Genomic DNA, 27,818 nt, shown 5'->3' with positions numbered 1-27,818 from the left:
AAGGAGAGAGGAGGGGGAAGCATCCTCGCGGAATTCTCTCTTTGTTCGAGCCGAAATTCCATCGGTCGCCGCAAAGAAAAGGCAGCCGACTTCGGACGAGCCTAGACTGTCAACCGGTATTTTTTCCTTTTCTTTCACGTCTGACGGATTCATTATGTAATTCGCGTAATGGCGGCCTCCTCGAGCCACCCCTTCTCAAGACGTCTCGGAATTCAATTGTTTCAAAGTCGTGGAAACTGCGACGATGGGGACCGAAGAGGGTGAGAAAAGAAAGCTTTTTCTCTCTTTCTCCTATGTCACTTTCTTCTTCCCTCCATCCCTCTCCTATACAGGTTGGTCAAAAATAAGTGAGCAATGTGTATATATATAAATTACGTATATCATATCTCATATATATATAGCATGCGATTTTAGCCATCAAGACTATGAAGAACTATAAATAATTTAGTTTTAGGAATACATACGTTGATAACTGATCAATAAATCAGCTGACAAACCTTCCTCTCTATTTTACTCGTATCTCAGTCTCAGACGAATGAACGAAATTAGAACCTAATTTGTGGAACCCCGTTTGTACGAACAAGTTGGTGCTGACTAATATCGCGCTAAAATGTATTAGTACTATGTTTTTTGATGGATAATTTAAACGTATAGTCGGATGATTCCATAAAAGGCTAACGTTGCTTCTAACGATTACCTAATCGTTAATTTGTACACTTTGATCAAATTTACATACCGTCGCTATAAATCGAGCGTCCGAACACCTGCAAGCAAATATTACCTTCTTCTTTTAACACCCTGCATGTGTGAGCGTTTCACGTGTGTAAGTGCGCCCTCCGCAAGTGAGTGTTCAAACTGGCGCAAAAGATGCCGTCTATGGCAGAGACCAGGCTATACGAGAGCCAGCGACCAGAGAAAATAATACCCAGACCTCTCTCCCACGGCGACCTTTCAAAGCGGCTACTCTACTTGGCAATTTCGTTTATTGCGTAGTTTGCAAGAGACTGCGTATCACCGTGGTTAAATCCGGAAAGAACTATCCTCTTTCTTTTTTCTTTGCTTTCCCTCGTTTTTCCAAGTTTGGCCTTTCTTGGCTTTGTAACGTGTCTACGCTCACGGTTTATTAAATCCGACTTTCTACCATCACTGTTCGCGCATTCAAGTCCTTTTTGTTTATTTAATGACGCATTCTCCATTGAGAGAGAAAAATCGTAGACCTTTGCTGCTATGTTCTGTAGTTTTCTTTCACCACGTTGCTGCATCTTCGCTCCATTGATAGTAAAGCGTGGCCAATTTGAAGTTCAAGATGTAGGAATAATCATATGGAACTGTTAACTATTTCTACTTAGTTGTTTATTTAGTAACTTGTTCTTCGTTGACAACGAGAGAGGAAGATTCTACTTCTTTCTTCTTTTATCCTGTCTTCTCCCCATCATCAGATTGCTTCATCTTCACTTGGTCACGAATAGTCTGTGTTCAAAGTTAAAAACGCAAAAACAACCAATAGTACACTTAGCTACTTCTTCAGATGGAAACTTCATACTCATCGATCAAGGACTTCAGCAAGTGGTTCTAGAAGTGGACTATCGACTTCCGGGTAGTCGGAAAGTCCTCGACCGAAGGAAGATCATAGGCAGATATAGAAGAGAAGAACGATGGTATATAGAACGTTCGATTATCCTTTGGCGAATTTTTTCACGAATTAATATTTGCACCATCGAAAGAATCCATGGCGAACTACTCGATGGAGCAGAGCAAATAACGGACCAAGTTGCAAACACACGGTGTGAATTTAATCCCGAGAAACGCGACATCTCCGCGGAAACGCGGTTCGGCGACAGTTGTTGAAAAAAAGAAAATGCTTCCGCAGCGGAGTCAGACCCGACCGTCTTGCAACTCGGCTGGAAATACGAGCGTGGATATTGGATACGTCCAGGGAAAAATGCGGATACAACCGTGGGGAAGCGAGCCGACCCTTGATTTTGAAATTTTTCAATGCCGCCCCGGGCTACTTTTCAGATTGTTTATTAAAGGCGTGCCCGAACTTCCTCCCCAGTAGAAGCTGGTTATTTAGTGATACGTTGCCAACCTCAGGTGTATAGGGTGATCCTTTCAAATCGTACCCTTGCATGTATTTGATAATCACAGTGTAGAATATGGAAGTCAACGCGCATAAAAGTTAACCTCTTACCTCATATTATCGTATTATACTCGCGATACAGATTTTGGCTACGATTTAACAAAGGCAAATTGTGTTCGTAACAGACATTAGTTTCAACTTTAAGTATATTATATCTGTAAAAGTTATTTGGTAAATTGGTTATTTGGTAGTTATTTGTTAAATAATATAGTATTACTTTGCCTACCTTTGATCAAATTTCATTTTTACGTATTTCTTATAAATATGTTGGTGTTTAAAATTTAACTTAACGGTCACCCTATATATATATAAGAGCCTAAAAGTTGCGAGCATAAAATTGAAGAACTTTTATCTCAGTTTCAAGATAATCTTCTACTAACCAAAATATTATATATTAATGTTTATTAACTTTAGACTTATCGAAATTTCTGGTCCAAAATGGTGGACGGCAAATGAAGCAGGGTAGATGTAAAACGTCAAATGACATCCTTGGGACGTTGTAAGAGGAAGCAGTTGTCGAGAAACGTCCGGCGCCGTAGCGGAAGGTCTGGAGGATAAAATGAAAAGGTCAGACCACGGATATCCGGAGGGGACGATGCAACACTGGGGAATTGGACAGGAAAAAAGATAAAGAGGAAGGAATCGAGACAACCTTTCTTTACGCTTCTTTGTTTTGTCTTTGACACATCTTCTTACCCCATCTCCTTAAGAGGGTACAAATCCGGTCGAACGTGAGGTGCAAGTGACAGCTGGAATTGTTATACGCCAACAGCTGAACACTGTTCGATTCTCGAAGAAACAACAGGGTCAAATGTTTCTGCGACTTCCTCAAAATTAATAGACAAGCATGTAATTGTTTAAAACGTCACGTCGTTCGATCTATGGACGTGCTAAAACGAAGTTATGCGCCATCTGTGAGCGATTTATTAAACTAGAAGTGTGTCTCAAATTCAAATTGGGAATGAGAATATATTTTATAATGGCTATAAAAAGTATTAACGCGTCATTATAGGTTACATTTACGTACTAAATAATTAGGTTCGAGTATATTAAACTTCGTATCATTTAGTAGCATTTTCAGTTTATGAAAATTCTTAAAACTGATTCAATCGATGTGTCAAATTATAAAAATCAAATGTGCAACCTCACAAAAATATTCTTTATTGAGAAATAAAGGTGCCACTATTTTTTGTAATCATTATAGTGTGTACGGAGGTTCACTGAAAATCAATCGAAAATATGATTCGTATAAGCTTTTTATTTCTCGCTTATAAATCATATATAAATAAAAGCTTCCATCTCACTATGTACACACTAGAATAAAAAAAGTCTCTATCTTATACATGAGTTAAAGAACGTTACCCTCATTAAGGCTTTATCTCGCAAATGAAATAACGACCAGCGTCAATGACCAAATTACGAAGGACCTTTTAGAGGGCCAGGAGAATCGATAATTCAATGTCGACCAAATTCCATCGATCTCGGGGAAGTTCGTTGGTTGAAACTTTATAAATTATTTTTAAACTGGCACACAAACAATATATACAATTAACCATTCAAGTTTCTATAGGTGGTAACATCTTTTCCAGCTCCCGTAAAAGTTGTACAATATGCTGTATTAACTTGAAACCAGACATCGTGACCGGCCGTAATGTTTTACTGTAACACTGTTTGTACAAATTGGTAAATGTTTCTGACCTGAAACGTATAGATAAATAAGGTATATTTTATGTCAATATGAAAAATATATTAAAGCAATATGTATCTAAGCAAACGTACTCTTTTTTGCTACTATTGCTATTCTTAGTAACGAATAATTTTGTCAAAGATCGCAAGATAAATTGTAATCGCTGTTCCAACAATACCACTAGACTTTCTTCATCCTCTATCAATTTCTGTTCATCAGTCGGTTTTCCTTCCTCGATACTTTCTTTCCCTATCTTATTGCTAATAGCATTCTGCTTCTGAGAATTGTTTCTATCGCATAATATATCGATAATAGGTCTACATTGTAGAATTAACTGAAGACCATTCTGATATGCTTTTAATTTATTGTTAAAGGTTGTGGCACCTGAAATATGATGTTAATTAATGAAAAGAGAAATTAAAAACTATCTATTAAATTAAATTGAAGATAAATGCGTACAACGCGCTTGATGTTCAGCTAAAGCAACTCTTTCCATCTGCACCGTCAGAAACTCCGTAGTTTGCTCCAAAGCTAATAAAAGCTTTGCAGCTTTATCGTAATACAGCTTGCAAAGTTGCAAGCTTGTTTTTCTTTTAATATTGTCCGCATCCGGTTCATATTCTCTGTACACACGATGATATAACGATGCAAGTCGATGTTGAATTATTGCAGCGCGAAATTGATATACTGGTTGTCTTGGCCCGGCAGTTTCAATATCGCAATGCTTTAGAGCTTTCTGTAGGACATCGACGACCTCCCGTTCTAATTCTTCTTCAGTCTAAAATTGCGATCAAATGTATGTAATAAAATGTTTCTATTAATGATATAAATGAACATACTTTGCATCCAGTTGTAGGATAATCCTGTAATAATGTAGCCATAGTGAACAAAGTAGTGGACAGATCCCATGTAATAGTATCCCAAATTACAGGGTTTGACTTCTTCGAACCTAAAACTTGCAAGGCTTTCTGATAACTTGCAAGCGCTTTATTATAAAAGTGACGTTCTTGAGTGTTCTGTTTAACGTGCATATGTGCGCAAAGTCGCATAAGTCTTCCGGTATTTGAATGTAAAAGTGCTAAATTTGCTTCGTCATGGACAGTTTCGAACGCTTTCACACCTGCTTCCAAATGAGTTAGCGACCGTGTAAGTAGCGTTGTTACCCCTTCCGAAGAGATTGATGTTTCGTCCGCTAAATTCTCTTGTTGGTACCGCGCTGGAAAGGTGTATCATGGTTTAACATCCAAGCAAGTACCTTCAACAAATACAATATCATGCAAAAAATACTTACTTCCAGCTTGATTCATGTAAAGTACACCTAACTCATTATGAATGTTTCCTAATCGCCTTAAGAGATTGTTTCTATCCATATCCATCAGTTCTAATGACAATGCTTTCTCGTAGCACTTATAAGATGCTACTAAAGTAGACTCTAAACTTTCTAAACGTTGTGGCAATAATTCAATATCTATAAATCAAAGTATTTTAAATAGAGAACTTATAACAAGATAGTCTTTTGTATATTTTTTAGCTATGAACATACTCATATCTACATCTTCCATTCTATATATCTCCTCGACAATGCTTTCTTCAATTTCGTTCTTCATCTCGTAATCTCTCCTGTGTTTCTCGACATTGCACCAGTCTTGTACAGCCATAAAACAACAGTCTCCAGCACGTCCCAATAAATAGCTTATTGATTTATCGTTCCGTATATCACAAAATATTTCCAACATCTTCTGACAACGTAGGACTGCTAACATATATCTTAACGATGCTCCGTAATTTCTATTGGCATATTCATTTTCAGCGAGCACGGCAAAAATCAACGAAGCCTTTTCGTATAATAATGTCTTTAAATGAACGTTCCAACTTATATTATCACTTTTTTGAGGTGCCTGCCATGTAGGTAAGGTTTCATTTTTAAGCTTACATAACAGTGCTTTTGGTCCGTTCTCGTGAGAGTCCATTTTTGAAATAATTTTTTCAAGTTTCCTCACCTTCTTTTGCTTGGATTTCTTTTTATGCATAGGACTATTGTTTACTGAACTCACTTCGACGTCAACTTCTTTCTTATCTTCTTTCAAGGAAATATAAGGCATAGGAATTGCCTGGAAAGGTTTAGCCATATTTAAATGATTCTCTTCGTATACTCTTTTCTTCTTTTCTTCTTCCTCCTCTTTCTTCCGTTCATCTTCAGAATTATCTTCGATCGGAAAATACTGTAGACATTCGAGTCCGTGATAAACGTGATCTAGAGCGGCTAAACATCTTTCTTCGATGGTGCCCGAAATTGGTGGTGGTTTATATTTAGGTTCTTCGCATTCTGCATGCTCTTTAACTAAAAGAATATATGTATATATATTATTTAGTTGACTTATTTATATATTAAAGATATCGAAGTACTTAAAATATATTTTTGACTTACTATTAGCTAATGTTAAAGACTTAATTGCAGCTTCTTCGATTTCGTCCGTTAAATCCTTCTCGTTCTCGTTGTTTATACTGGATTCACTTTGCGTATCCTCTTCATCACTCTGATCTGACAACGCAGGACTAGCAGGATCGGTATCAGATGGTATATACAAATCAGATAGCATAAAATGTGCAGATGTTACAATCTGTGGGTACTTTTCTTTAGTCAATAGTTGTATGCAATTTCTTAATAACATTCTAATAGTACCCTGCTGTCTACGATAATCAGAAGAGTATTTCATGTTACGGGCTACTCTATATAGTAACATAGCAACAGGTACAGTAAATGGATTCTGACCCTTTTCATCCGACACATCATTACACAAAGAAGTTAAGTCATACAACTTTACAACATCGTCGTCTTTGCCTTTGAACAACCAGTAAGTATGCCCAGCCTTGGTTGAATTGTTCTTTAAGAAACTTAAAATATTCTGCGCTACATCTCGGATAACTTTAGGACTGAACTTAGAGTGATCTAAATTAGGAAGATCTTCTGTTTTAATTAATTCATACTTTTGTACAATACCATCCAAATGATAACACATTACCACTTCTGGTACATTACACATCAAATTGTCCAGCCAATAATCTATACCAGTTAATACATTAATAGGTTTAGTCATATCTCTTAATCTGAGGCTTATACATGGGTGAGTTTGCCCTCCAAATATCGGCATATCAGTACCAATTAGCATCTGTATGTTCTCGAAGGTCCAGACGATATTTCTCGCAAAATTATGATTATAATTCGGATCTGGGACTTTTTCTTCCTGAGAAGGTTCTGGCAAGCATGGTTTCAATGTTTTCACAGGTAACTGTGGCTTAGTATGTTGCTCTTTGCTGTCTGCTACTACTATCGAGCGATACAAAAATTTGGATACTAGGTTCCTCTGTTGCAAAGTATTTCTACTGTTTGTCTTATGAAACAGACGCTTTTCTTTATCTCCCAGATTCTGGAAAATATGCTCGTAAAAAAATTTCTTTAACCATTCCCAGTCGTTTTCCGCTTGTCTAAGTAAATACTTGTGAATATCAAAGTCATCTAGCAACAAAGTGTTCTCTATTCTGTGTACCACCATCGATATGACTCCATGGTTGTAAGGCAATTTCAGCAGTTTCTTTATATTCTCCGCGTCCGACACAACATCAACTTCCCCTACACAATCAGGGAACATGTGTGCCATACGAAAACTGGAAAATCCAGAGGTCTGAGACCATACACTCTGCAGGCCGTAACTTTCTGCAGAACTGCTGAGCCAGTTGCTCGGTGGCAAATTTAAGTCTGTGTTGCATTGTAATTGAGCATAAGTTGCTGGTGTTTGGACGACCGAGTATTTTACAACGGCGGTTGACTTGACTGGTTTCTTGGATGAATCAGATGGTATGGCCACAGGCATAGGCTCGACCTACAATTAAATGTTTGACGAATACGTTACATTAAAATTCCAATATCACATTTGTACTTAATGAATTTATCGGCAACTTGATTCTACGATAGACAACATTGCTAACGTATTCTGTGTTGTTTGCGAATAGTATCGTTACGAAGTCCCTTTAGTATAGGATAAAAGAAAACTCGTAATAAAATAACTAAGCCAAAATAAAGTAGTTAACGTTACTGATGGAACGAGATATCACTTACCGTATCAAGCTTGGTATTCGTACTTTCTGACATTTTTAATTTCGAATAGTGTCACTCGCGTCTCTCAAAACTTGTCGCTCTGTTCTAAAATTTCTAGAAGGAACCAGAGTGTATCAGATCGAAACCTCGATCACTCGCCTAACGTACAACCACTGAGTATGCGGTATATGCAGGGACGTCACGACGATTTAGAAACAGCTTTCTACCTTATCAATTTTGTTCTGCATTACCGGCTAAAAAAGAGTGGATCAAGAAATGATTAATATTTTCTGTGTTCCCATGGTAACGTATTAGCATTAAAAATGAAAATTATGTATTGATAAATAGTAAATCAACTGATATAATTATACAACTACAATCATTAAATTTTTCCGCACGATAAAAGCATAGAATGGGATATTCAAATCATGAAATAAATTTTCTCATCTCTTTTGCGAAAATAAGGAAGGATTTGAAAGTTAAAAGCAAGAAAAAGTGAGTAACACAAATACAAGAAATATGAGAAATATGAAGCGATAAAAGAATCTAATAATTCGCAAAACATGTGCATCCATCCATCGTCTTTTCTCATAAGTGGTTTATACCACAACATTTATTTCCGATTCTCGTACGTAAAGAAGGGTTTTAAGCAGCAAGACACAATAGGCAGATTATACGTAACGACAAAACGAAGCCCGCGAAAATCAGCGTGTCAGAAGCATGGCGTGTTCCTACGTCGAAGAAACAACGCACCCCTATCCCCTCTGGCATAGAACTGGGAAAAAAATATCGCGAAACGGTTAGGATCGACGCGTGCAAAAAGGCACGGTTTATCCGCGACGCTGAGCGGATTCGGAAGCCCTGAAAAATCTTGACGTCACTGGTACCGCGTTCCTATATAAGACCGGCGACCACTACCCTCTCAAATCAGTCGACAACGGTGGTGATAAGATCGGAGGATACTTCGTTGCGCTCACGCAGACATGGTGGTGAACTTCAAGGTGTTCAAGAAATGCTCGCCAAACGGCAAAATTTCATTGTACCTGGGCAAACGAGACTACATCGACTATCTATCCGGAATCGAGCCAGTAGACGGCGTGATTCTTCTGGACCAAAACTATGTGGACACCGGTAGGAAAATATGGGGACAGCTGGTGTGCAGCTTTCGCTACGGTCGGGAAGAGGACGAGGTGATGGGCTTGAACTTCCAAAAGGATCTGTATCTGGTCTCGGAACAGGTGTTCCCAACGACCAAGAAAACGGAGGATAGCCTGACCAGGCTACAGGAACGACTGCTCCGAAAACTAGGACCAAACGCAATTCCCTTTACCTTCAAGTTCCCCCAGACGGCTCCGTCTAGCGTAATTCTGCAATCAGGAGAAGATGAAACAGGTGAACCTTGTGGAGTGACATACTATGTCAAGATCTACTCTGGGGACACGGAGACCGATATTACTCATAAGAGAAGCACGATAACTATGGGCATCAGGAAGATTCAGTACGCACCGACGAAACAAGGTCGACAGCCTTGCACCGTGGTACGAAAGGATTTCTTACTCAGCCCTGGCGATCTAGAACTCGAGGTGACCCTGGACAAACAGCTGTACCATCACGGAGAGAGAATAGCCGTGAACGTATGTGTGAGGAACAACAGCAACAAGGTGGTGAAGAAGATCAAAGCGCTGGTACAGCAGGGTATCGACGTGGTGATTTTCCAAAATGGCCAGTTCAGAACGGTGATTGACGCGATAGAGACGCAGGACGGCTGTCCCATTAGCCCTGGCTCCAATTTAACCAAAGTTCTATATCTGAAACCAGAATTGGAGAACAACAAGCATCGTAGAGGCATCGCTTTGGATGGAGGGTTGAAGAAGGAAGAAAGCGAACTCGCATCAAGCACTTTGCTCGTTTCACCCGATGTCCGTGATTCCTTTGGCATTGTAGTTTCTTACGCTGTCAAGGTGAAGCTGTATTTAGGTGCACTGAGCGGAGAGCTCTCCGCGGAGCTGCCGTTCATTCTGATGCGACCGAAGCCCGTGGACCGGATCAAGGTGGTAAATGCGGACAACTTGGAGGTGGAGGACACTACGGAGAAGAAGGTGAAGCCGATCAGCAGTTAGAAAAACGATACACGTGACCGAGGAGCAGTGGGTGCATCAGACACTCGCTGGCTAACGTTCAAACAGAGAATCTCAACTTGCACGGTGGAACCACTTAATCCTGAGATACTAACATGTTCTGTTCTTTGTATTGTTTTATCAAATATCAGAATTCAATTGTTTCTATAGTCCGATGCCGTATTTAGACGCTCGAGAGGTTTCCAGAGGGTACTAATTACCGTCATTGGAAGCAATAAGTTATCATATATAATTGAACTAGAGATCAGGGACGGAGTATATTCGAGGCACGACGAGGCTTTCTTTTTTTCTTTTTTTTTTTTTTGAGGGTGAAAGAACGATCGGAGGATGATAGTCTGATTAACGACGATATCTTGGCAAGTGTTAAAACGAACGGTCCGACATACTTGAAGTAGGTTAATGATTCTAGGAATCCGATGCTATCGATCACCACTGCGAGCTAAACGAAAGCGAATCGTCCGCCGAGAAACTCGTTTCTAGCAAAATTGCATGCAGATCTCACCCGTAGCCATCGTTTGTACAATAGCGTCCTATAATTATCCAACTCTATGAAATAAAGAATATATGCGACAAAACCAGCGTTCCGTCTCTTTCCCAGCTTCCTTCGGCGCTACATTTTATACTTTTAATGTCATTCGATAACTGTAAAAAAGGGAATAACAAGCCGAGTCCATAAAAGTAAAAGCCAACATATAGGAACGTGTAGCAGCTGGAGCAAAACGAATCAGTAATTAGTCGTATAAGTAGCAAACTCGCAGATTTAACTTACGATCTTCGGCAAATAAAATACACGCAGTTAAATACCGCCTTGCAAGAAGTAACTGGCAACGGCGTTATCGTAATGCTGTCAAGTATCATCGTAGCGGAGTAACAGAGATAAAATAGAGAAAGCCCGGTGAATTTCAAAGTTTATCTTGGTCAGTCAGCTTCTTACGAGAGTAATAAAGAGTAATAGACAGTTTTTCGCGCCTGCTTTTCCGCGTTTCCTTTCTCCGCCAAGAGGATCGGTGCCGGATCGCGATATCAGGCAACAATGCGTCGTATCCTTATCATTATCGAATAGCCTCTCGTTAATATCTCGCAGCCACGATCAATCAGCCACGATCAATCAGCCACGTTAACGATAGATAACGCTATTCGTTGTTATTCGTAGCAACCACCGACGTGCAGAGTCTCGCGAAATAATTTGATCGTTCGTCGTAGAAAACTTTTACTTTCAGACGCGTCTCGTAACAACGATAACGAAACTTTTCGCTGTGTCTCGTATAACACGCGTAACATATTCGTAAAAGACGCGTACGAGCAGCTTTCACGAGCCTATCTATTCGTTGGAGCTTATGACTTCATCGGCGTAAGAACGCGTATTCCATTCAACAAGTACTTCGTTGTTTCTTCTGCGATCGTGTCGAAAAATTGACGTCGCGTCGGTGGACTGGATGCAGAGAGAATAACGCGAAGGGAATACGAATCGATAGAATCGGTATGTCGTTATGCAATCGTTGGTTATCGCGAAAATATAGCGGAAGACAAGGTCGAGTATGTTAGATGACGCAACGAAGAGGAAGGTTTGGCCTGGAAAAATAATACGGTTGGCGTGTTCTGCGTCTGGAAACGCGACCACGATCGATCGGCACACCCGAAGAATTATCCGCAATTTCGGTCGCGTCGAGATGGTTACATAGAGAAAGACAGAGCGTACTACGGAGAACAAAGGTGAGGAAGAAAAAAGTTGGAAGGAGGACGAAGGGAGTGTATTTTGGGTGGAAGGTTGCAGGTATAGCTGGCCGCGACAAATCGAAAGGCACGACTCTCGCGATCCTACGATTCTCGCGGTGGAAGGTCCTGGCGAAGGGCAGAGCGCCGTCTCGGCGATGCCACCCTGTGTATAGGTGCGTGGTGGGCGTTGGAGGAGCAGAGAGCCAGCTATCGACTGAGAAACGCGAACCTAACCCGAACCTTTCGCATAAAAGAGATAAAGCTACTCGAGACGGAGGTTACACGGAGAGGGAGGGCATCGACGATCGAGAGAGACGGCGAGCAGATAAAATTAGAAAGAGAGGCTAGAAAAATGGAGGGACGGCGAAAAGGGGAGAGAGTGAAAATCGAAGAAGAACGAAAACGAACGGCAGAGTGTCGCGCAGCGAGAACAGAGAAGACGAAGGCAGGCAAGAAGGAGAAACGTGGAAACGGAGCAAAGAAAGAGAAGAGAGGGAGATATAGAGAGGCTAGGCAACGCGACGAGAAGCACCGAGTGATCGAAGGAGGAACGAAGCGAGGCTTTGGTGGGACGTCGCGAGAAACGAGGAGTAAAGAGAGCGATAAAGAAAGAAGGAACGAGTGGTGGTGCATCGAGAAAGAGAAGGAGAGAATAGTAGGGGATTCGGTCGGTCGGCAGGCTTGGCTGGTGCGTCAGTCAGGCTCGAGACACCCGCGAGAACGGAGCGGTGGTTGCCTCCCTTATTCGGTACGTACATTCAATGTGTCCCCTCCATCACCCCCTGCCTACCTAACAGGAGTCTCGTCTATCGAGGCAGTGTCGCGCAGAGTGTCGTACGAGGAGTATATTGGTCCGCCTGTTCGCATCCCTTCTTCGCAGACCGGTGTTTCGTATTTTCTATTCGCAACCCCCCACCCCCACCGTGTTTCGATTTGTGCCGCGTACGAACCAAATTCATCGGTGGAGCTACGTACCAGAGAGACCGGCCAACGATCGAAACAGCGTGAAAGGAAAGCAGGAGTTGCCGCAGGAAGGAATCGGAGGAGTTTCTGCCGATAAGACCGGTCAAGAATCCCCTAGAAAGAAGCGAAGACAGTGGCGGATACGCTACGCTAGCGGTCGAGTGAGTATTACAGCTCGCGGAGCCTTCACTCTGCCCTCTTCTCTTTGCCCCTGTCCTCTCGTTCCGGTTCGATCAGCTCTTCTTTATCGGTTCTCTTGCGCGCGTCCATAATCTCTGTCGTACGATCGACCATACGAGGAAAACGCGTGTCGCGTGTATCTTTCTGCTTGACCTGTGTCTTGTGTCACGCGCAACAGACACCGGCGAAAATTCACCGATACGCGACGAGTTTCTCTTCTCCCGCGGCAGACGGTGGCATTGATTTCCTCCTCCCGTTCTCTCGCGCCGGCCGCTCGCCCTTCCCTTCCCAACGTGTACGCACGATCGCAATCTCTCAGCCCTTAAAATCGAACGAAATTCAAGCGAATGCGTACTCGCAGATTCTCGTAAATCGACCGATGCGTATGTGGTATGTCGTGGCTGTCGAAAGTCCAAACGAAAAGTCGAAGAAAGAAAAAAAAGAGCATCGTGTACGTAGAAGGATGGGTGGGTGGGGAGGCTGTCGTTATTCTCCGAACCCCGAACATTTGGCTCGAAAAGGAACGCAGGGTGCGCGTTTTGGTGCACGAAACGTTGCCGGAGGTCGAAGAACGTTTGTTTGCACAGTTCAAGAAGGACTCGTCGATTCTTCGCGTTTGTGGCGTGGCCGGGACGAAAAGCGCGCAAGCGGAGGAACGAGTTTCTCCGGCACGCTGCAGCGTAATTTCACGCGAAACTCTGGCAACCTTGAACGCTGCTGGAACTGTCGGTTCGAGGCTGGTCCCGACAGTGTTCAGGGGCGTCGAAACGCGGCCAGAGGTTTTAAGAGTACGATCACGAATCGCGGTGTACCTCGAAACGTCGAATTCCGGTATCGAGCGACCAAAAAACCACCATGTTCCTTGTTCGGGTCGCAGCTCCATTGTCGACTCGTTTGTAATAACGTAGTTTCCGTACGAGAAGCGACGTGATTAAGATATCTCTATTTATAAACAGATCACCGTTTATTTACACGGTTAGAAACCATGGTTGTTCCGTCTTCTCGCACGCGTCTCTGTTTACCAGTGCTGTAAAAGCAAGAGTGTTTGCTTTGAACGAGCGTTTAAATAGAAAGAGAAGACACGGTGGATCCGAAAGGAGCAAAAGTCTCGGATAAAATTTCGGATTTCGCAGGAAATCGTGCCTTTTGGGAAAATGTTCTCCTAATAGATAGACGTTCTCTGTATTTGTGGGTCGTAGAGATAAAATTTCATTCGGTTGTTCGGAAAGTTGATAGTGTTTTTGCTGTGAAATCCCACCGAATAATATAAATGCTGCTTCTAGTCCAGATGCGTTTCTTCGGCGCAGAGAATTGAGTTACGACAATTGACGTTTTCGAGACGTTCAGTCTGCTGCAAAAGTAAGTATCTAATCCCATAGTCGAATAGAAGGTTTTCATCGTCCTGATTCAGTGATCAACGAGTGTAGCTGCTACTGCAATTTTGTACCTAACAACTGCAATTTTTTCTCCCATACGTAGACGTTGAAGCGATACTTTGCTGCTCCAAAACTGGTGCTCGACCACGAAACTCGAAATTTCCTTCGCACTTTCCGATATTTTCGTGGGAAGACCCATTCGATCACGTACTCGAAGGCTTGTTTGTTCACGTACAGCGATAACAAATATCGCTCGGATGCATTTGCTCGATCCGATACGTTTCGTTTAACTCGACCACTCGTTCAGGTATAATACGTGTCCGCGCTTATCGTTTGGCTCGAACGCGAGCCTGGAAATCGAGAAGCACGAATCGTCGACCTCGAACGGCCATGCTTTCATACGGTATTAGTCACACGTAGCCGGCCGATGAATATTTCAACGTTACAGCCTGCAAACACCGTTTGCCCATGCAAACACGCATTCCGCGTGTCGCTTTTTCGTTGCGAAACGCCGCCTCTAATCCCGCGATATCCTCTCGGTAGGCAGAATAACGCGACACGGTGATCCATGGCGGTTCTAGCGACTGCACCCGCATCGATTTCACTCGAGTCGGACACTTTTCCTGCTTCGAAGCCGGGAGTCACCTCGAACTATTGTCCCAGTTGCTGTCAAATGGCTTCTGTTACAACTTAACGAGCCAGTCGTCGGAGAAAGCAACGTGTCGTGTAAAAGCATCGCGGAAAAATTCGATTTTCGCCTGGCTCATTGGCTTTCTTTCATCTTCACGAACCCATTAGCGAAGAGATTAACCATCAACGTGTTTATTCCTATTCTTTCTATTTTATTTTATCGAGAATCCTATTAAGAAGGATTGGCGGTGACGAATTTTCACCAACTGCGTTCATTGTTCTTACCGAGTGACGATTACCACGCGTTAGCATTGCAAATGTGTTTCGCGAACGATTGAATATCGTATCGCTATCTAGAGTTACTGTATGCTAAACCAGAAGTAGAAATACTTTGTTGAAAGACACCGATCAAATTCTTTGCTTTGACAAAGTGTCTACCGATCGAATAATTTTCCGTATCGATATCAGGGAAAAATTGAATAAGGGAATATTTTATCCTTCCACTACGATGTATCAAAGTAAATTATTTTACGATATTTCTACTTTAATAGATATTGTAAATTCTAACAGTCGATCAACTTTGTTCAAATGCAACCCGTCAAATTTAGAAACATCGGCACTCTTCGACGCTTCTTGATCGAGTTTCCTTGCATTAATACGCTAATTTATCCTGCGCTCGCTCATCGAAGAGATGCAACTTTTCCAAGGTAACGGAATTCCAAGCCAACGTTTTTCTTCAAACTCCGTAAACTTGGTAAAACACGTACCGATTCCAGAATTTTGATCAATAGCGTAGCCGCGTGCTCGTGAAATATTTTCGTACACGTCCGAAACAGGATCGTTGAATTTATGGCTCCTATTGGATACTGCGCGTGCTGAAAACGTAGCTCCTCGACTGGTAGGTGGCAGACAAGGGTGTAGCCGGTCGAGTCCTGGCCCGATGCATTCGCGATCCTTCCGTTTCTCCTGCTCTCTCCGTGTCCTTCGCCACGTTATAACGCGCTCGTGACTCGTCCAAGACCCAAGACCCGAAAGACGATCGTCCCCTCTCTCTCTCTCTTCCCTTCCTTTTCTCTGGCTGGTTTGGTCGCAAATTTTCCCTAGGATGCTCGCGACAGATGAAAGTACACCAGGGACTAGATAGAGGCTGAATTATCGGATTCACCGCGGGAGCAGCTGCTATCGATAGATTGAATATGAATTATTGAACGCTCGCGGCTGGAACGTCGAGTTCTCCAAAGCGATCGAGGGAACCCGTCGAGAGAACGTCCCCGGCCGATCTAGCCACTTTCGCGTCGCGGACGATCACCTGGAGCGCACTCGAACCTATCGAACACGGTCGAGGCCCTCTCGGTCGAGTCAGCTATTGCAGCAGGCAACTGATTTTTCTTGTCGATATCGGATGGGTTCGAACGTGCTTTAAGAGGCTGTGTGGCTGTTTTAGGGCTACTGGTGTATTCTTTCGCCGTTGGATTAAGTTTGCTTAGGTTTGGACAGGTGCGGTTAGATTCGATCGCAAGCTGCAAGTATAAAATGACGAGATTCTGCGATTAAGATAAGGCAAGAATTTCGATCGATGCTGATGGTTGCTCCGTAGTTGAGAACTGATTTTCCTTCTGGCACTTTTCAACGTAAAAGCGTATTCTTAAAATTGGTGGAGTATCTGTTAACGCGGTTGATGTTAGGACACGCTGTCCTTTATCGAAATACGAAATAATAAGGTTCTGCAATTAAAAGAGCAAGAATTTGTAACGTTTGCTCTCGAGTGCTATAGCGATTATATCGTGTTGATGTAATTATCGATCATCATCGAATAGATACGAGAATCGCAATCACAATGATAATTACTCTTTAAGTCGACTTACCTCGATCATAGAAGACAGTTTAGTCAGAGTTTCAATCATAATGATTCGAAAGTTCCTTCATCGGTCGATGAACTAAGCTGGAACAACGTAATCGATCAACGAAAGATGTAATTTGCAACGCGTGTAAGTAGAAACAGGCGATCGTCCTATCGTCTCTGTGAAGCACTCTTCTGTTAGCTTTCAGCGAACGTAAGAGCGTGGAGAGTCATACGGATAAACATCCTAATCGCGGAAGTCGTCTCGCGTCGTCTTGCAAAGGGGAATTTTCACGAAGGAGAGCCTTGCGTGGGCGATTATGCCTGGTGAAAAGCGAGAGGGAGCCCAAAACAACTCGTTCGTTTTCGACTTTCATTTTCCACGAGACTCGTTTCTCCGAAAGAATTGAAATGTCAAAGAGACCGAGAGAAAGACAGTGCTGCCTTTGTTCGTAGTCGACGTCGACTCGCATAAAAACAGGGTGAAAGAGGGTGAAAAACAACATTGTTGGATTTTTTAAGCCTTCTTCAGCACGCTAACTTAAATAAGTAGATATATTAGTCGATAGATTGTTGTTCGAGGGGATCTTACAAATTAATTAATTAGAAAGTTATCTTTCTCGGATATTTCATGGTATTCTCTAATAATCGCGTCTGTCGAGTAAAATTTCTCACAGTTACACGAGAAAACCTATTAGTACCGGCAATTTGTGGATTCGTATCTCGTAAATTTCGCTATTGATATTAGTTTAATTTCGCTAGAGAGTCCGGCTAGCGAATCGGATATTCGTCTGGCTTGCGTGCTTAAATTGCGATAAATAAACGACAACTGCGTTCGTTTTCGCCGACGAATTATGGATGTACGTACGCTTATGCATGTCGCGAGGAAGCTAGACAAGGCGCGAGCGTGCAACTCGAACTCGTCGGTTCCCAGCGGAATCATGAAAGTATAATAAGGCATCCTCCGGTTTCTGCGAACCAGACTTTCATCCGATCGGACCATTATCTTGCATTAGACTGTTCGATGTTAATTGTAAACAGACAGACACGAGGATGTGGAAGAAACGCAACGTTGCAGATTACAAGGAAACGATCCGAGCAATCGCGATGATCTTTCCCAGGAATCTAGCCCAGAAGATTGCCTCTTGTTCCTGGCGTGTGTAGGAGGATTTATACGAAACCGGCGTTCTTCCAGAGAAGAATATCGAGAAGGATTCTATTACGGTGGCAGGTTGGTCAGAAGAGCGTGTATTTATATTTTTTTACGAGATGCTGGATACCTTTATTCTTCGTTAAATAAGAAATTTTATGATTCGCAAGGTGCAAGTTATCGGTGTAAATAAATTTCGTTGATTTTCTAAAATTTGGAAGCGACACACCGGAAAATCAACTGCAAAAATGCTGATGGCGATAGCAATGGTCGGTTAAAAAGGCGAAACTCCAATCAATTAACGCGACGCTGTTACGTCTTGTGTTCGAACGAGGAAATCCAAGTAGAAGCTAAGAAGAAAAAGAAGAAGAACAGAAGATCTCTGCTGGTGAAATAACTCTGTACGATGACGTTTCTCGAATATTGAATCACTTTCGCGCGAATCATCGGAACCGCGGCCCCGAGCCAGGTCGTCTTACGTTGCGGCGAGAAATGGAAATAAAAATGCAGCGTGTCGTGACGAACGGAGGTTGTGAATCATCGACGCTAAAATAGAACGACGCGGAGCCAGCACTGAAATCAGCCCGATAAAAAGCTTCAACAACAATGCCTGGGCTATTGGCATCGATGCGGATTGCTCGACTGCTTACGTCCGTGAAAGTAACGCGTCGATAGCGAGTCGAACAAACGAACGGGAAGAAGGGACATGGTGCTCCTAGGTAACAGTAAAAGGCTACCACGATACACTTTCCTTCGTGAGATCAGCCGTTCCGCGATCCAAGCTTCTTAGCGCTCCTTTATTCTCGATTCCGTGATCTGCAGAACGTAATTGTATATTTAAAAAGGATTTCTAACGAACACACAAAAGCAGACTTTTACTTTTTCAAACGCGTGAGGGCAAAAACCGAACAATTTCTCGGTAATTACATTATCGTTGAGAGTCTAGTAACTAAGCTACACGTACGTAATTAATTAATTAAGTAATCGATTATATATGCGTTGGTAGCAACTTGCGCGTTAAACCTGGCTTTCCCGAACGATGATTAACGAACGTACGATCACTGCGGCAATAATTTCCATTTTTCAGAGCAAAGTCCGAGGGTCGTGTAATTTGCGGAAATTACGAAACGACCTCGAGGAATCAGCCACGAAATAATTGAGCGTTATCTGCACTTTACGTTGCCGTAGTATCCGCGCTAGATACCTCGCCGCGATGAACACGCATTGGAACCTTCCAGGGAGGAAAAAATGTGAGACTGACACGTATATGCGTCGCATTATGTTCACGGCCATGGCCCATAGATTTCGACGGTCGATAAGAATGGAATGTTTGGAGGAAAATGTGACGAGTGAAACGACAAACCATCTGTGACCGAAACGCTTATACCGCAAGCCAGGGTTTCCTCTGATCGTGAGAGTTATAATTGCGTTTCCATGGAAAACTTCGATCCATCGGGTATCGACCACGAGTTGTTGAAAGATTGCTTGCTGATAATGTTAATGTTAGAACCATCAACGATACTTCTAAAACTTTGATTTTAAAAATGAAGCTTCGTTTTCGAGAGAATTGGGTTTAGAAACTTGTAAAGTACACGTGAATTTGATTCACTTTCTACGAATGGATGACTGACAGAAAGTTGTTCTACTTGCGAAAATCAATCAAAAACGTACAACAAAAATTTGACGTTTAATCTCCTGAGAGATATCGAGGCAAAAAATGGTTTCAGAGGTAGTTTTCAATCAATGACTACATGCGTGTACATTATTTCTCTTACTTTTAAAGCAATACGACATAATTATTTACTTCCGACTCTGGTAGATTTGTTCTTGCAAAGCTTAAGCCCTCGTATTTAAAAGAATAAATTTTTTAAAACGATTCTTTATTAAAAAATAAAATTCTTTCTACATATCCGACTTATTTTCGCGTATAGAATAACCTCCTCTATTGAGTTACACCACGAGCGCTGCCACGCCCTGTATAATGCAAGGGAGAAACACACCCTTATCTATGTATGTACTTTACAAAGAAGCCACCTAAACCGGTAAAACTACACCGTTAAAAGATCTATGAAATTTCTATGAAAATTTATATTCTACGAGAATTCTATAGAATCTCAATGAGAAATTACGATCGTTTCGATACTCTGATGGTTTTATCGGTATCAGAGAAAGAGTAAACGTTCCAGTGAATGATAGCTTGTACGATAAAATATTTATATACCGATAGCTTGTTAAAACTCGAGTAGAGTAATTTCATTTGATAAAAGAATATCGTCTGTAAAAAATACGAATTAATCTATTCTATTCACTGCGACAGTTTTACCATTGCTAAGAGGAAACAACCTTTACGAAAATTAGCCCTTTCTAGATTACTAAACGAGCCAAACGCGGAGTAATTCCACTAGATGGGAAATATTTCGTGAAAAATACTATTGTTAATGATCCTATTCGAAGTAAGGAAGTAAGAGGATAGCGAATGGGCGTGGCCCAGGATCGCGACTTATCTCTTGAAGTATTATATATGCTTGAAAGCTGAGGCAAACGGTGCTACTTAAGAGTTAATATATCGATGGGAACGTAATCGCGACTCGAGGAAGGAAAGTCTACCAGTTGGTTGTGGAATCGCCTTTTCTTCTTGTGTTCAGAACGGTACATTCGCGGAAAAGGTCAGACATATGTAGAAGGTGGAGCAACAACGTTACCGACAAGATCTGCCTCGATTCACGCGATCCCTGTATCCAATTACTCGACAAGAAGGATTTTTATTATTCTTATAAACGATCGGCGATTCGAAAGAAAAGGGAAAGGTAAAAACCAACGGTGATATTCTTCGAGGGATAAATTGGATTTTTCCACGAAGGAAGGACGGCACGATGTTGATTCTTAATAAATTACTTCGCTCTTACTGTTTCCTCTTAGCTCGCGTCTTCTTTCTATTTGTCTTATTTTCTTTTTTTTTTTTTCTTTCGTGTAATTTGCCACGGAAGCGTTAATGTACCGCCCACATGCACGCGCGAGACCATTTAAATTACTGCCGACGAAACGACTGGAAGAGTACCGCGTCTCGCCCTGCAATTATTCTCCAAGTGTTACTCTCGTCGACTCGGTTCGTATCTTTCTCAACTCTTTCCGAGGAATTCTCTATAACCTGTTGTTATACGCGATTCTCTGGTAACACGAATTCAAAGATACGATAGAGCAGTGTTTCCTCTAATTTTCTTTTGCTAGCAATGTCCTTTTATTATATAATTCGTTATACGATAACTGGCGAAATTTATTTTTATTTAATCCTGTTGTTCTTTCAGCTTGTTCTTCGCGTTTGTATTCGGATATATTTTTTTTTTTTATAAATTTGAGATATGCACGTGTTATAATAATATGTAAGAGACAGTTTCTCACAGAATTGCAATTACTTTTATCTCAGTGCGATATTTCTGTCTCACAGTGCCATAATTCGAAGCTGCTTTCGTAACGTTTTCGATCGTTAAACGAACACTACTGCATAGCTGTCATGGAAGTGAAATCATTCATAGATGCTCGTCGACTTCTTAAAATTATCCCTGGTTCGAGGAACGAGATAAATCTATGTCTCAGCTATCGATGCATCGACACGAACGTTCGTACCTCAGTACACGTTAACGTTATCCTTTTAATCGTTCACGATCGCTCGCTATTGTAATCATCGATCGGTTGGAATCAACGAACCCATACGCAGAGATGGATGCTGCAAGCGGAGAAAGTGACTGGTTGACACGGTATTCTTCCTCCAGATCCCTGGTCGATCCCATGGATGGATATCAAAGATTTATGCAAATTATCACGTCAAAGCCGTACACTGCTCGTGACATGCTTGCATCCGACTAAACACGGCTCTGATCGTCGCTGATAAAAAGCCTCGCGTACTACAGAGAAGCTGGATTTTTAAGAAAATCCTCGAGAAGAGCCTACTGGCCTACATCGACAGCTGAGCAAGGATTAGAAACGATCGAACGAAGATCTCGTTTCACGATAGATCGTATTAGCTTACGATTTCATATATTGATCAAGGATTAATTTAAGCTAGGAGTTTGACTGATACAACTAAGAGATAATCAACGATACTAACTGGTCGAATTTTTCGGCGAAACTGTTCGAAATACAACTTTGTCGAGATTCTTGCAACGCTTTTCTTCCGCTAATAACATCGGTACGTGTTGAGACAAAAGTGGAGTGTTAAGTAAAGAGAGAAATGATGGCGTGTCGATTAAGATTAGAATTAATCAGCGCGTTCGTGGAATCGAGGAAGCAAAGCACGAAGCAAGGAGACCAAACAAGCCGACAATTTATAAAAATCCATATTCCTGGTTTCCTTGTTAGTAGCAGAAATATGGTTTTGTGTCTTGTGCGTCGACGAAAGCTAGAAGGAATTTGTGGTTTAGGTGGTCACCGAGCCAAGCGCCTTGCCTTATCTCTGTCCTCCATTAGATCTACCGTTCCATGAGTCGTTGCACGAATCGGTAGAAATATCGTTCTCTGGAAACACGAATTTATATGAATTCATATGGATTTGCGAAATCCAAGTCCGAATAAAATTCAATGTCCAAGTTTCGTAGGTTTTCCTACTTACTATACGTACTATAATATATACTGTACACTATATCGTATATAGTGTGTGCCGTGGATCAGACAGCTGTTCGAGGGCGGCTTGATCTTTTTTCAAAAGCTTATTGAAGCACATGCTGCGGGCAGAGGCGCGCCATGTGCCTCGTATCCTTCTGTGGCTCGTTTCAATCTCGATTATCTTCTCTTCGAAATTCCTTTCGAATTCCCAACGTCGATTTTTCACAACGAAAGACTCGCTCCTTTTCGTAAACATATATAAGATAAATAAAGTCTGAAATAGATAACGTAATAAAAGAAATAACGTCCGAGGAGAGAAACTCTCGTTTCGATCTCGATAATCTTCACATTTCTTATCGTTGATTTTCCACGATGAAAGATTCGCAAGTTCGTGGAAGCGCTTTAAAGAGAAATAGCGTTGAATGTTTAAAGGAAAGACAAACGTGCTTTAAATCGTTAAGTCGTTTGGCAAACGTACGATTGTTCGATAAAATAGGCGAGACAAGTTGCGCATGGCGCCAATGTTGTGCAGAGAGCTGTCAATTGACGGGACGACACTGACAATTCTGACTTCCTGTTCTTAAGCTACACGTGTCTCTGTAGTTGCATTCTCGCGATGACGAAGCGATCGTGTTATTTAATCGTTTGCAACTATCGATAAACGAATCGATTGAGTTTAGAACATTGGCCATCGTTAACGGCCCTCGTCGTTTATTCGTCTTATGATATTCAACGTATGGATTTTTATTGCAAAGCGAATATTCTGGAAAACTTTCGTTGACGTCTTTACGCGCTATACGATCTATTTCGTAGGATTCAAATTAGCTTGAAATTGGAACAACATGTAGAACAAATTTTGTGGCGCGAGTAATGTTACGGAGATTTCGTGGATGAATGAAGGTAGGTAAGAGGCAAAACCATAAACCTGTAAATTTTAACTTTTTCAGTAAAAGAGTTCGATTATTTTTAGATGGAAATATATTGCCTAATACTGCGAGCTTCGCTCGTCGTCAGAATTATCCGATTATTCCAAACTTAATTCTGATTTTTCGTAATAATCCAACGAATCGCATACTCGTGATATCAATGTAAGAAGAACAACATACTTGGACGTAGCTGCAAAGAGCTTCCAGAAACATAGGACCAGTCTTACTCAACTACGACACAATGAAACGAACGAATCCAATATTGGTAGGTGGCGAAACGAAGATATCGGAGTTCCCCTAATCACATTATAGTTTCGTATGGCTTCTGAGCTGCCCAGATACCAACTGGATACCTTAAACTATTTAAAACCGCTGAACTCGTTCTCCATTTCGACGACCACATTTTTAACAGGGTCACTTTAAAAACAGAAAGACGAACAACGAGAACAAAAATGCCTAAGAAGAAAAAGACTTTTCGTTTTAGAAGCACGAATAACGCATTCCGAATGGATCATTCCGTGGTCTCTTCCGGCTGACAGTCGGTCTATTTTCCTTGGGTGCATAGTGCCACCCAATGTTCACTCGATATATTTGTTCGACCAGCTAAAGGAGAGGGTACCTGTGCTCACGGCACGGGGTGACTCAGCTCGTATATATTTCGGCGGGTCGAGTGGTTCTCGTCAGAAGGAAGTATTTCGCGCTGAGTCAACCACGAAATCCCGAAACTGCATGCACCGGGTGGTCGTCGCAGCTCAGAGCCCTCGTTTCGTCAACGGTTGTCCGAGATTTTATCGCCGTCTGCTCGAAAATGAATAGAATAGAACAGAGCCGTACAATCTAGGAAAACGAATTTAATCAATTAATTACAGTTAGTCTCGCGGTTATGTCTGTAGGATCTTGGTGTTGGCCAAACATTGTGAGAACACGTTCTCATCGTGTTGCAACATACGTTTGAAATTCGTCGTGATCCAATTCTGCGAGAATCTTAACGTTATAATTTAGTCTTTCTCATCGCTTTACATTTTATAGTTTGAGATCACGGAATTTTTCTTGTATGAATGTCTGTCGTTAATGGTCGACGAAAATCGTCGATCAGCGATGAAACTTAAGAAAGCACGAAGCCGATCATAGTCGTCGTAGCATTGAAATGTCATAGCATTGAAGCGCAAGCCTTTGCCGCTGTAGGCTACGGACGAGCAGGATTAACGAACGACGGTGTAAACTCGCGAAGGATCGCGTTCCAACGAGAATAGCGGAGAAAGAGGAAAACGTAATCGCTTGTTCGCCAGTGGCAGGCAACCAAAAGCTGTTCCGTGACGATCTATTCTAAGCTTGGATCGTTCCAAAACAGGAACAGGTCCAATTTCTGTCGTCGCTTGATGTTCTCGTAGCTCGAGCTATGCTCGTAAAATTTCAAAAACTGCGACGTGCACGTTCCGATGGATTTGAACCGACACGTTCTAAGATTGTAATTTCACGCAAAATAATTGGAGCCGGTTGGATCGTGTAAACAGTTGATTTTAACTGCCCCGTACGACGCTTAAAAATGCTTTTCAACGATGGAAAGAATTTATTTACCCGAAAGTTAATTTACTCGCATCCATTCGACCGTACGCTTCAACTTCACGAACGTTTCGACCCTGTAGATTCTATATCGGGAAATTAAGAAATTCTGTATTTCCAGAAAGACTCAAAGGGAATTAAAAGTACACCCACGCGAAGGTTGTCTGTTTTCTTTGCCTTTGCTCGGTTGAAAAACGACGTAAGAACCGCGGGAGGCGGCCGGTTACTGAAATCTAAGGTTATTTCGAACGTTCGTTAAGCTCGGAACGATCCTCTTCGGTAGATTCGTAGGCAGCGAGCGACGGGATGCCGGTCGTTTTGCATGCCCGCATAGATCGAAAGCGTCTGTTCGCGTGGAAAGATCCACCATCCAGATAAAATCGCAGGAAGATACGGTTTCTCGTCACGACACCAGCTTCTCGAAGAGTAGAAAGGCGGCTCTTGGCTGGGATCACCTATTAGCCGAGCGGAGATTCATGGATGCTGCATTATTCATAAGGGAAGACACTTTGCAGCCTTTTTTCTTCTCGACCAACCGCGGAATAGTAGCTAATTTAAAACGTACGACAATTTGTGCGTTGTCCGCGTGTAGGTAAATCATCGAACGTCGATTTCGTGAGATCAGCACCGTTCGATCGTCCTTTAAATCTTTTCATGGACGCTAAGAATTGCTTTCTTCCGTGCGTGAAAGTCAGAGTGTATCGGTAACGTGGAAATATATAAATTACGAATGTGTAAAGTTTTTCGTCGAATGATATTTATTACGCGTTAATTTCAAGCTTGAAGCCAATTGAATACGCGTTCGGGTCTTTATTAGCTATTTCTTGTGGAACAGATTGACCCAGAATGAATGAAGAACCGCATAACCTTCGATTTCGAGACACTGTGTAGTCTGCTGAGCCAGAAATCCGACTACCAGAAGCCCAACTAGTATTCCTCGTGAGTCACGCGAGCATTCCGCAGAATCCATCGAAGCGACCGGCCGGAAACGTGACGCGACCTGCCAACGAATCACGAAAAATTGTGCAGGTTGACGTTTATGGAAATCCGTTGGTTCGAAACGTGTTACTACTTGTCCCTCGGCAACATCATACTTTCACGCTATAGCAATTAATCCTTCCAACTATTTCTGACTAATATCGATAAAAAGAAACGTTCTTCGGTTCTTATCTGATGAAACTTTCTTCTCTATCCTCTACCGTTTCGAAGCTTCGAACAAATTGTCTGAAACGTTCTATACGCATATTCCTAATCCTCTTTAACGAAATTTAAACGTACAAATCGCTAACTCTGTCTGCAGCTAATAAGCGTATGATCGCTTCTAGTCGTTAACTCGTCGTTACTTTGGAGATTCGTTGAAATCTACGCTATCGCCACGAATTTACCAAAGTGTCTAGTTACTTACGAGTGTCAATGTACGTGACTAACGACGACGTTAGCGGAGCGACGTTTCGTTCGAGTAAACCAAAGGAAATAAGCGAAGAATAAACGAAACTAAAAAAACACCTGGCGGTCTAAAAGCGTCATTAATTCTCGTTGGACGAGGACGAATCGTTAATGGTCGTCGATAACGTATGAATCGGCAGGATTACTCTGTTTGTATGTTGACTGGTTCGTCGAATGCGAGAATCTGCTGGCAATAAGTCACATCGAGTTGCGATCATTCATCGAGAATAACCGTTCACCCGTTCGTGATCTCCTCTCTCGAATTTCACCCGATGGAGCCTACTTGCGGAGATGCCTGGTCCTGACTTGACGTCGGTAAACACGCGAAGTTAGAAGCTGGTAGCCTTGAACGAGGCTCGATCTGCCGCGAAAGCAACGACGTGCTCCGCCACATACTCGTGATACACTACCGTTCATAAGTATTCCAGACTTTTGAATACTCGCGCACTTACTGCAAATACTATAGAAAATATTACAGAAAAATATTATAGAAAACATCTTCAACTTTCTGTAATGTCAGCTAGCCAAATAATTATGGCAGTATACGTTCAAACGAATGTTTCTGATTCCTTTGGATCTGTTATTTCGTATTCTTGCAGTCTGTCTGCTAATGTTTGATGATCGTGATAATAATCAACTTAACAACAAGTCGGATGGTCTTGACGAACACTACGTTTCCTCGATATTAGGGTTTTCGAATAATAGAAATACGTACTTCTCTAGTTATTCGACGTCTAAATACTTATGGACGATAGTGTACATCCTGACGCATCGTACACGATCCATCGCTTTCTCGATCTTCGACGAGACGACGTATGATGACTTTGAAGATAATTATTTTCAGCAGGAAATTTAATTAAATTTTTTCTACGTTTTAACGATACGGTGGCCGATAAGAAGTTTAAGGAAAATTAAAAGTGGCGAAACAAGTTCCGTTGGAATTGATACGGTGGTGAGTTATGGATACATTCGTCCGGCTTTCTATCCCGTGGAAGAAGACTAGAACACCCAGTTGTCTCAATTTCTATTCGATTTACAAGCAATCTTCGTCCCAGGGTATAATTTCAGACACTCGAAACGACGATACCCAGTGAAAGCCGAACGAGAAAGGATTCTACATTGCGAATGTGGAATTTTTTTTTTATGTGCGAATGAAACGACCGGGTTACGTAGCCTAAGTTAACCACCGACAGAGTCTTCTCAAAATACGGTAGAGCTAAAATAGGAGAATAAAATGTCTGGTACTTTGGTATTAAATTTCATTTATTTAAATAGAGATGAAGCGTATTGTCAGTTTGTTTTAGTACTCCAGAGTTCTATATATTTCTTACCGCTGAATTAGCTAAGTTTTTTAACTCAAATAAACCT

The 27,818-nt window shown here is 41.8% G+C and overlaps 3 protein-coding genes across 18 annotated transcripts in view; 2 read left to right on the top strand and 1 right to left on the bottom strand.

Moving 5' to 3' along the window:
* Positions 1 to 3,378: 3,378 nt before the first annotated feature.
* Positions 3,379 to 27,818, bottom strand: part of LOC117164502 (erythroid differentiation-related factor 1) — a 90,493-nt gene continuing 66,053 nt past the window's right edge. The window contains exons 3-10 of the mRNA XM_076624791.1: positions 7,945 to 8,177; positions 6,256 to 7,708; positions 5,371 to 6,168; positions 5,119 to 5,295; positions 4,667 to 5,043; positions 4,287 to 4,605; positions 3,920 to 4,211; positions 3,379 to 3,838 (exon numbers count right to left, since the gene is read on the bottom strand). Of these exons, the coding sequence (XP_076480906.1) occupies positions 3,697 to 3,838; positions 3,920 to 4,211; positions 4,287 to 4,605; positions 4,667 to 5,043; positions 5,119 to 5,295; positions 5,371 to 6,168; positions 6,256 to 7,708; positions 7,945 to 7,977 (3,591 nt within the window). The 5' untranslated portion in view covers positions 7,978 to 8,177 and the 3' untranslated portion in view covers positions 3,379 to 3,696. The remainder of the gene's footprint in view (positions 3,839 to 3,919; positions 4,212 to 4,286; positions 4,606 to 4,666; positions 5,044 to 5,118; positions 5,296 to 5,370; positions 6,169 to 6,255; positions 7,709 to 7,944; positions 8,178 to 27,818) is intronic.
* Positions 8,846 to 10,636, top strand: Arr1 (arrestin 1). Its single transcript, XM_033347634.2, has one exon. The coding sequence runs from the start codon at positions 8,907 to 8,909 to the stop codon at positions 10,041 to 10,043; it is 1,137 nt and encodes a 378-aa protein (XP_033203525.1). The 5' UTR covers positions 8,846 to 8,906; the 3' UTR covers positions 10,044 to 10,636.
* The window catches only part of LOC117164501 (uncharacterized), a 75,011-nt gene continuing 59,577 nt past the window's right edge, over positions 12,385 to 27,818 (top strand). For 6 of the 16 annotated variants that reach the window (XM_076624790.1, XM_076624786.1, XM_076624785.1 and 3 more), the window contains exon 1: positions 12,459 to 12,901. The gene's annotated coding sequence lies outside the window, so the exon portion shown is untranslated. Of the gene's footprint in view, positions 12,902 to 27,818 lie in introns of all 16 variants that reach the window. The other 10 variants (XM_076624778.1, XM_076624775.1, XM_076624774.1 and 7 more) reach the window with 5 other exon arrangements.

This window comes from Bombus vancouverensis, chromosome 15 (genome assembly GCF_051014615.1).
Source record: "Bombus vancouverensis nearcticus chromosome 15, iyBomVanc1_principal, whole genome shotgun sequence".
Taxonomy (NCBI): Eukaryota; Metazoa; Arthropoda; class Insecta; order Hymenoptera; family Apidae; genus Bombus; species Bombus vancouverensis.
The sequence above is the reverse complement of the archived record's forward strand: the minus strand, read 5'-3'. Positions and strand labels throughout refer to the sequence as shown.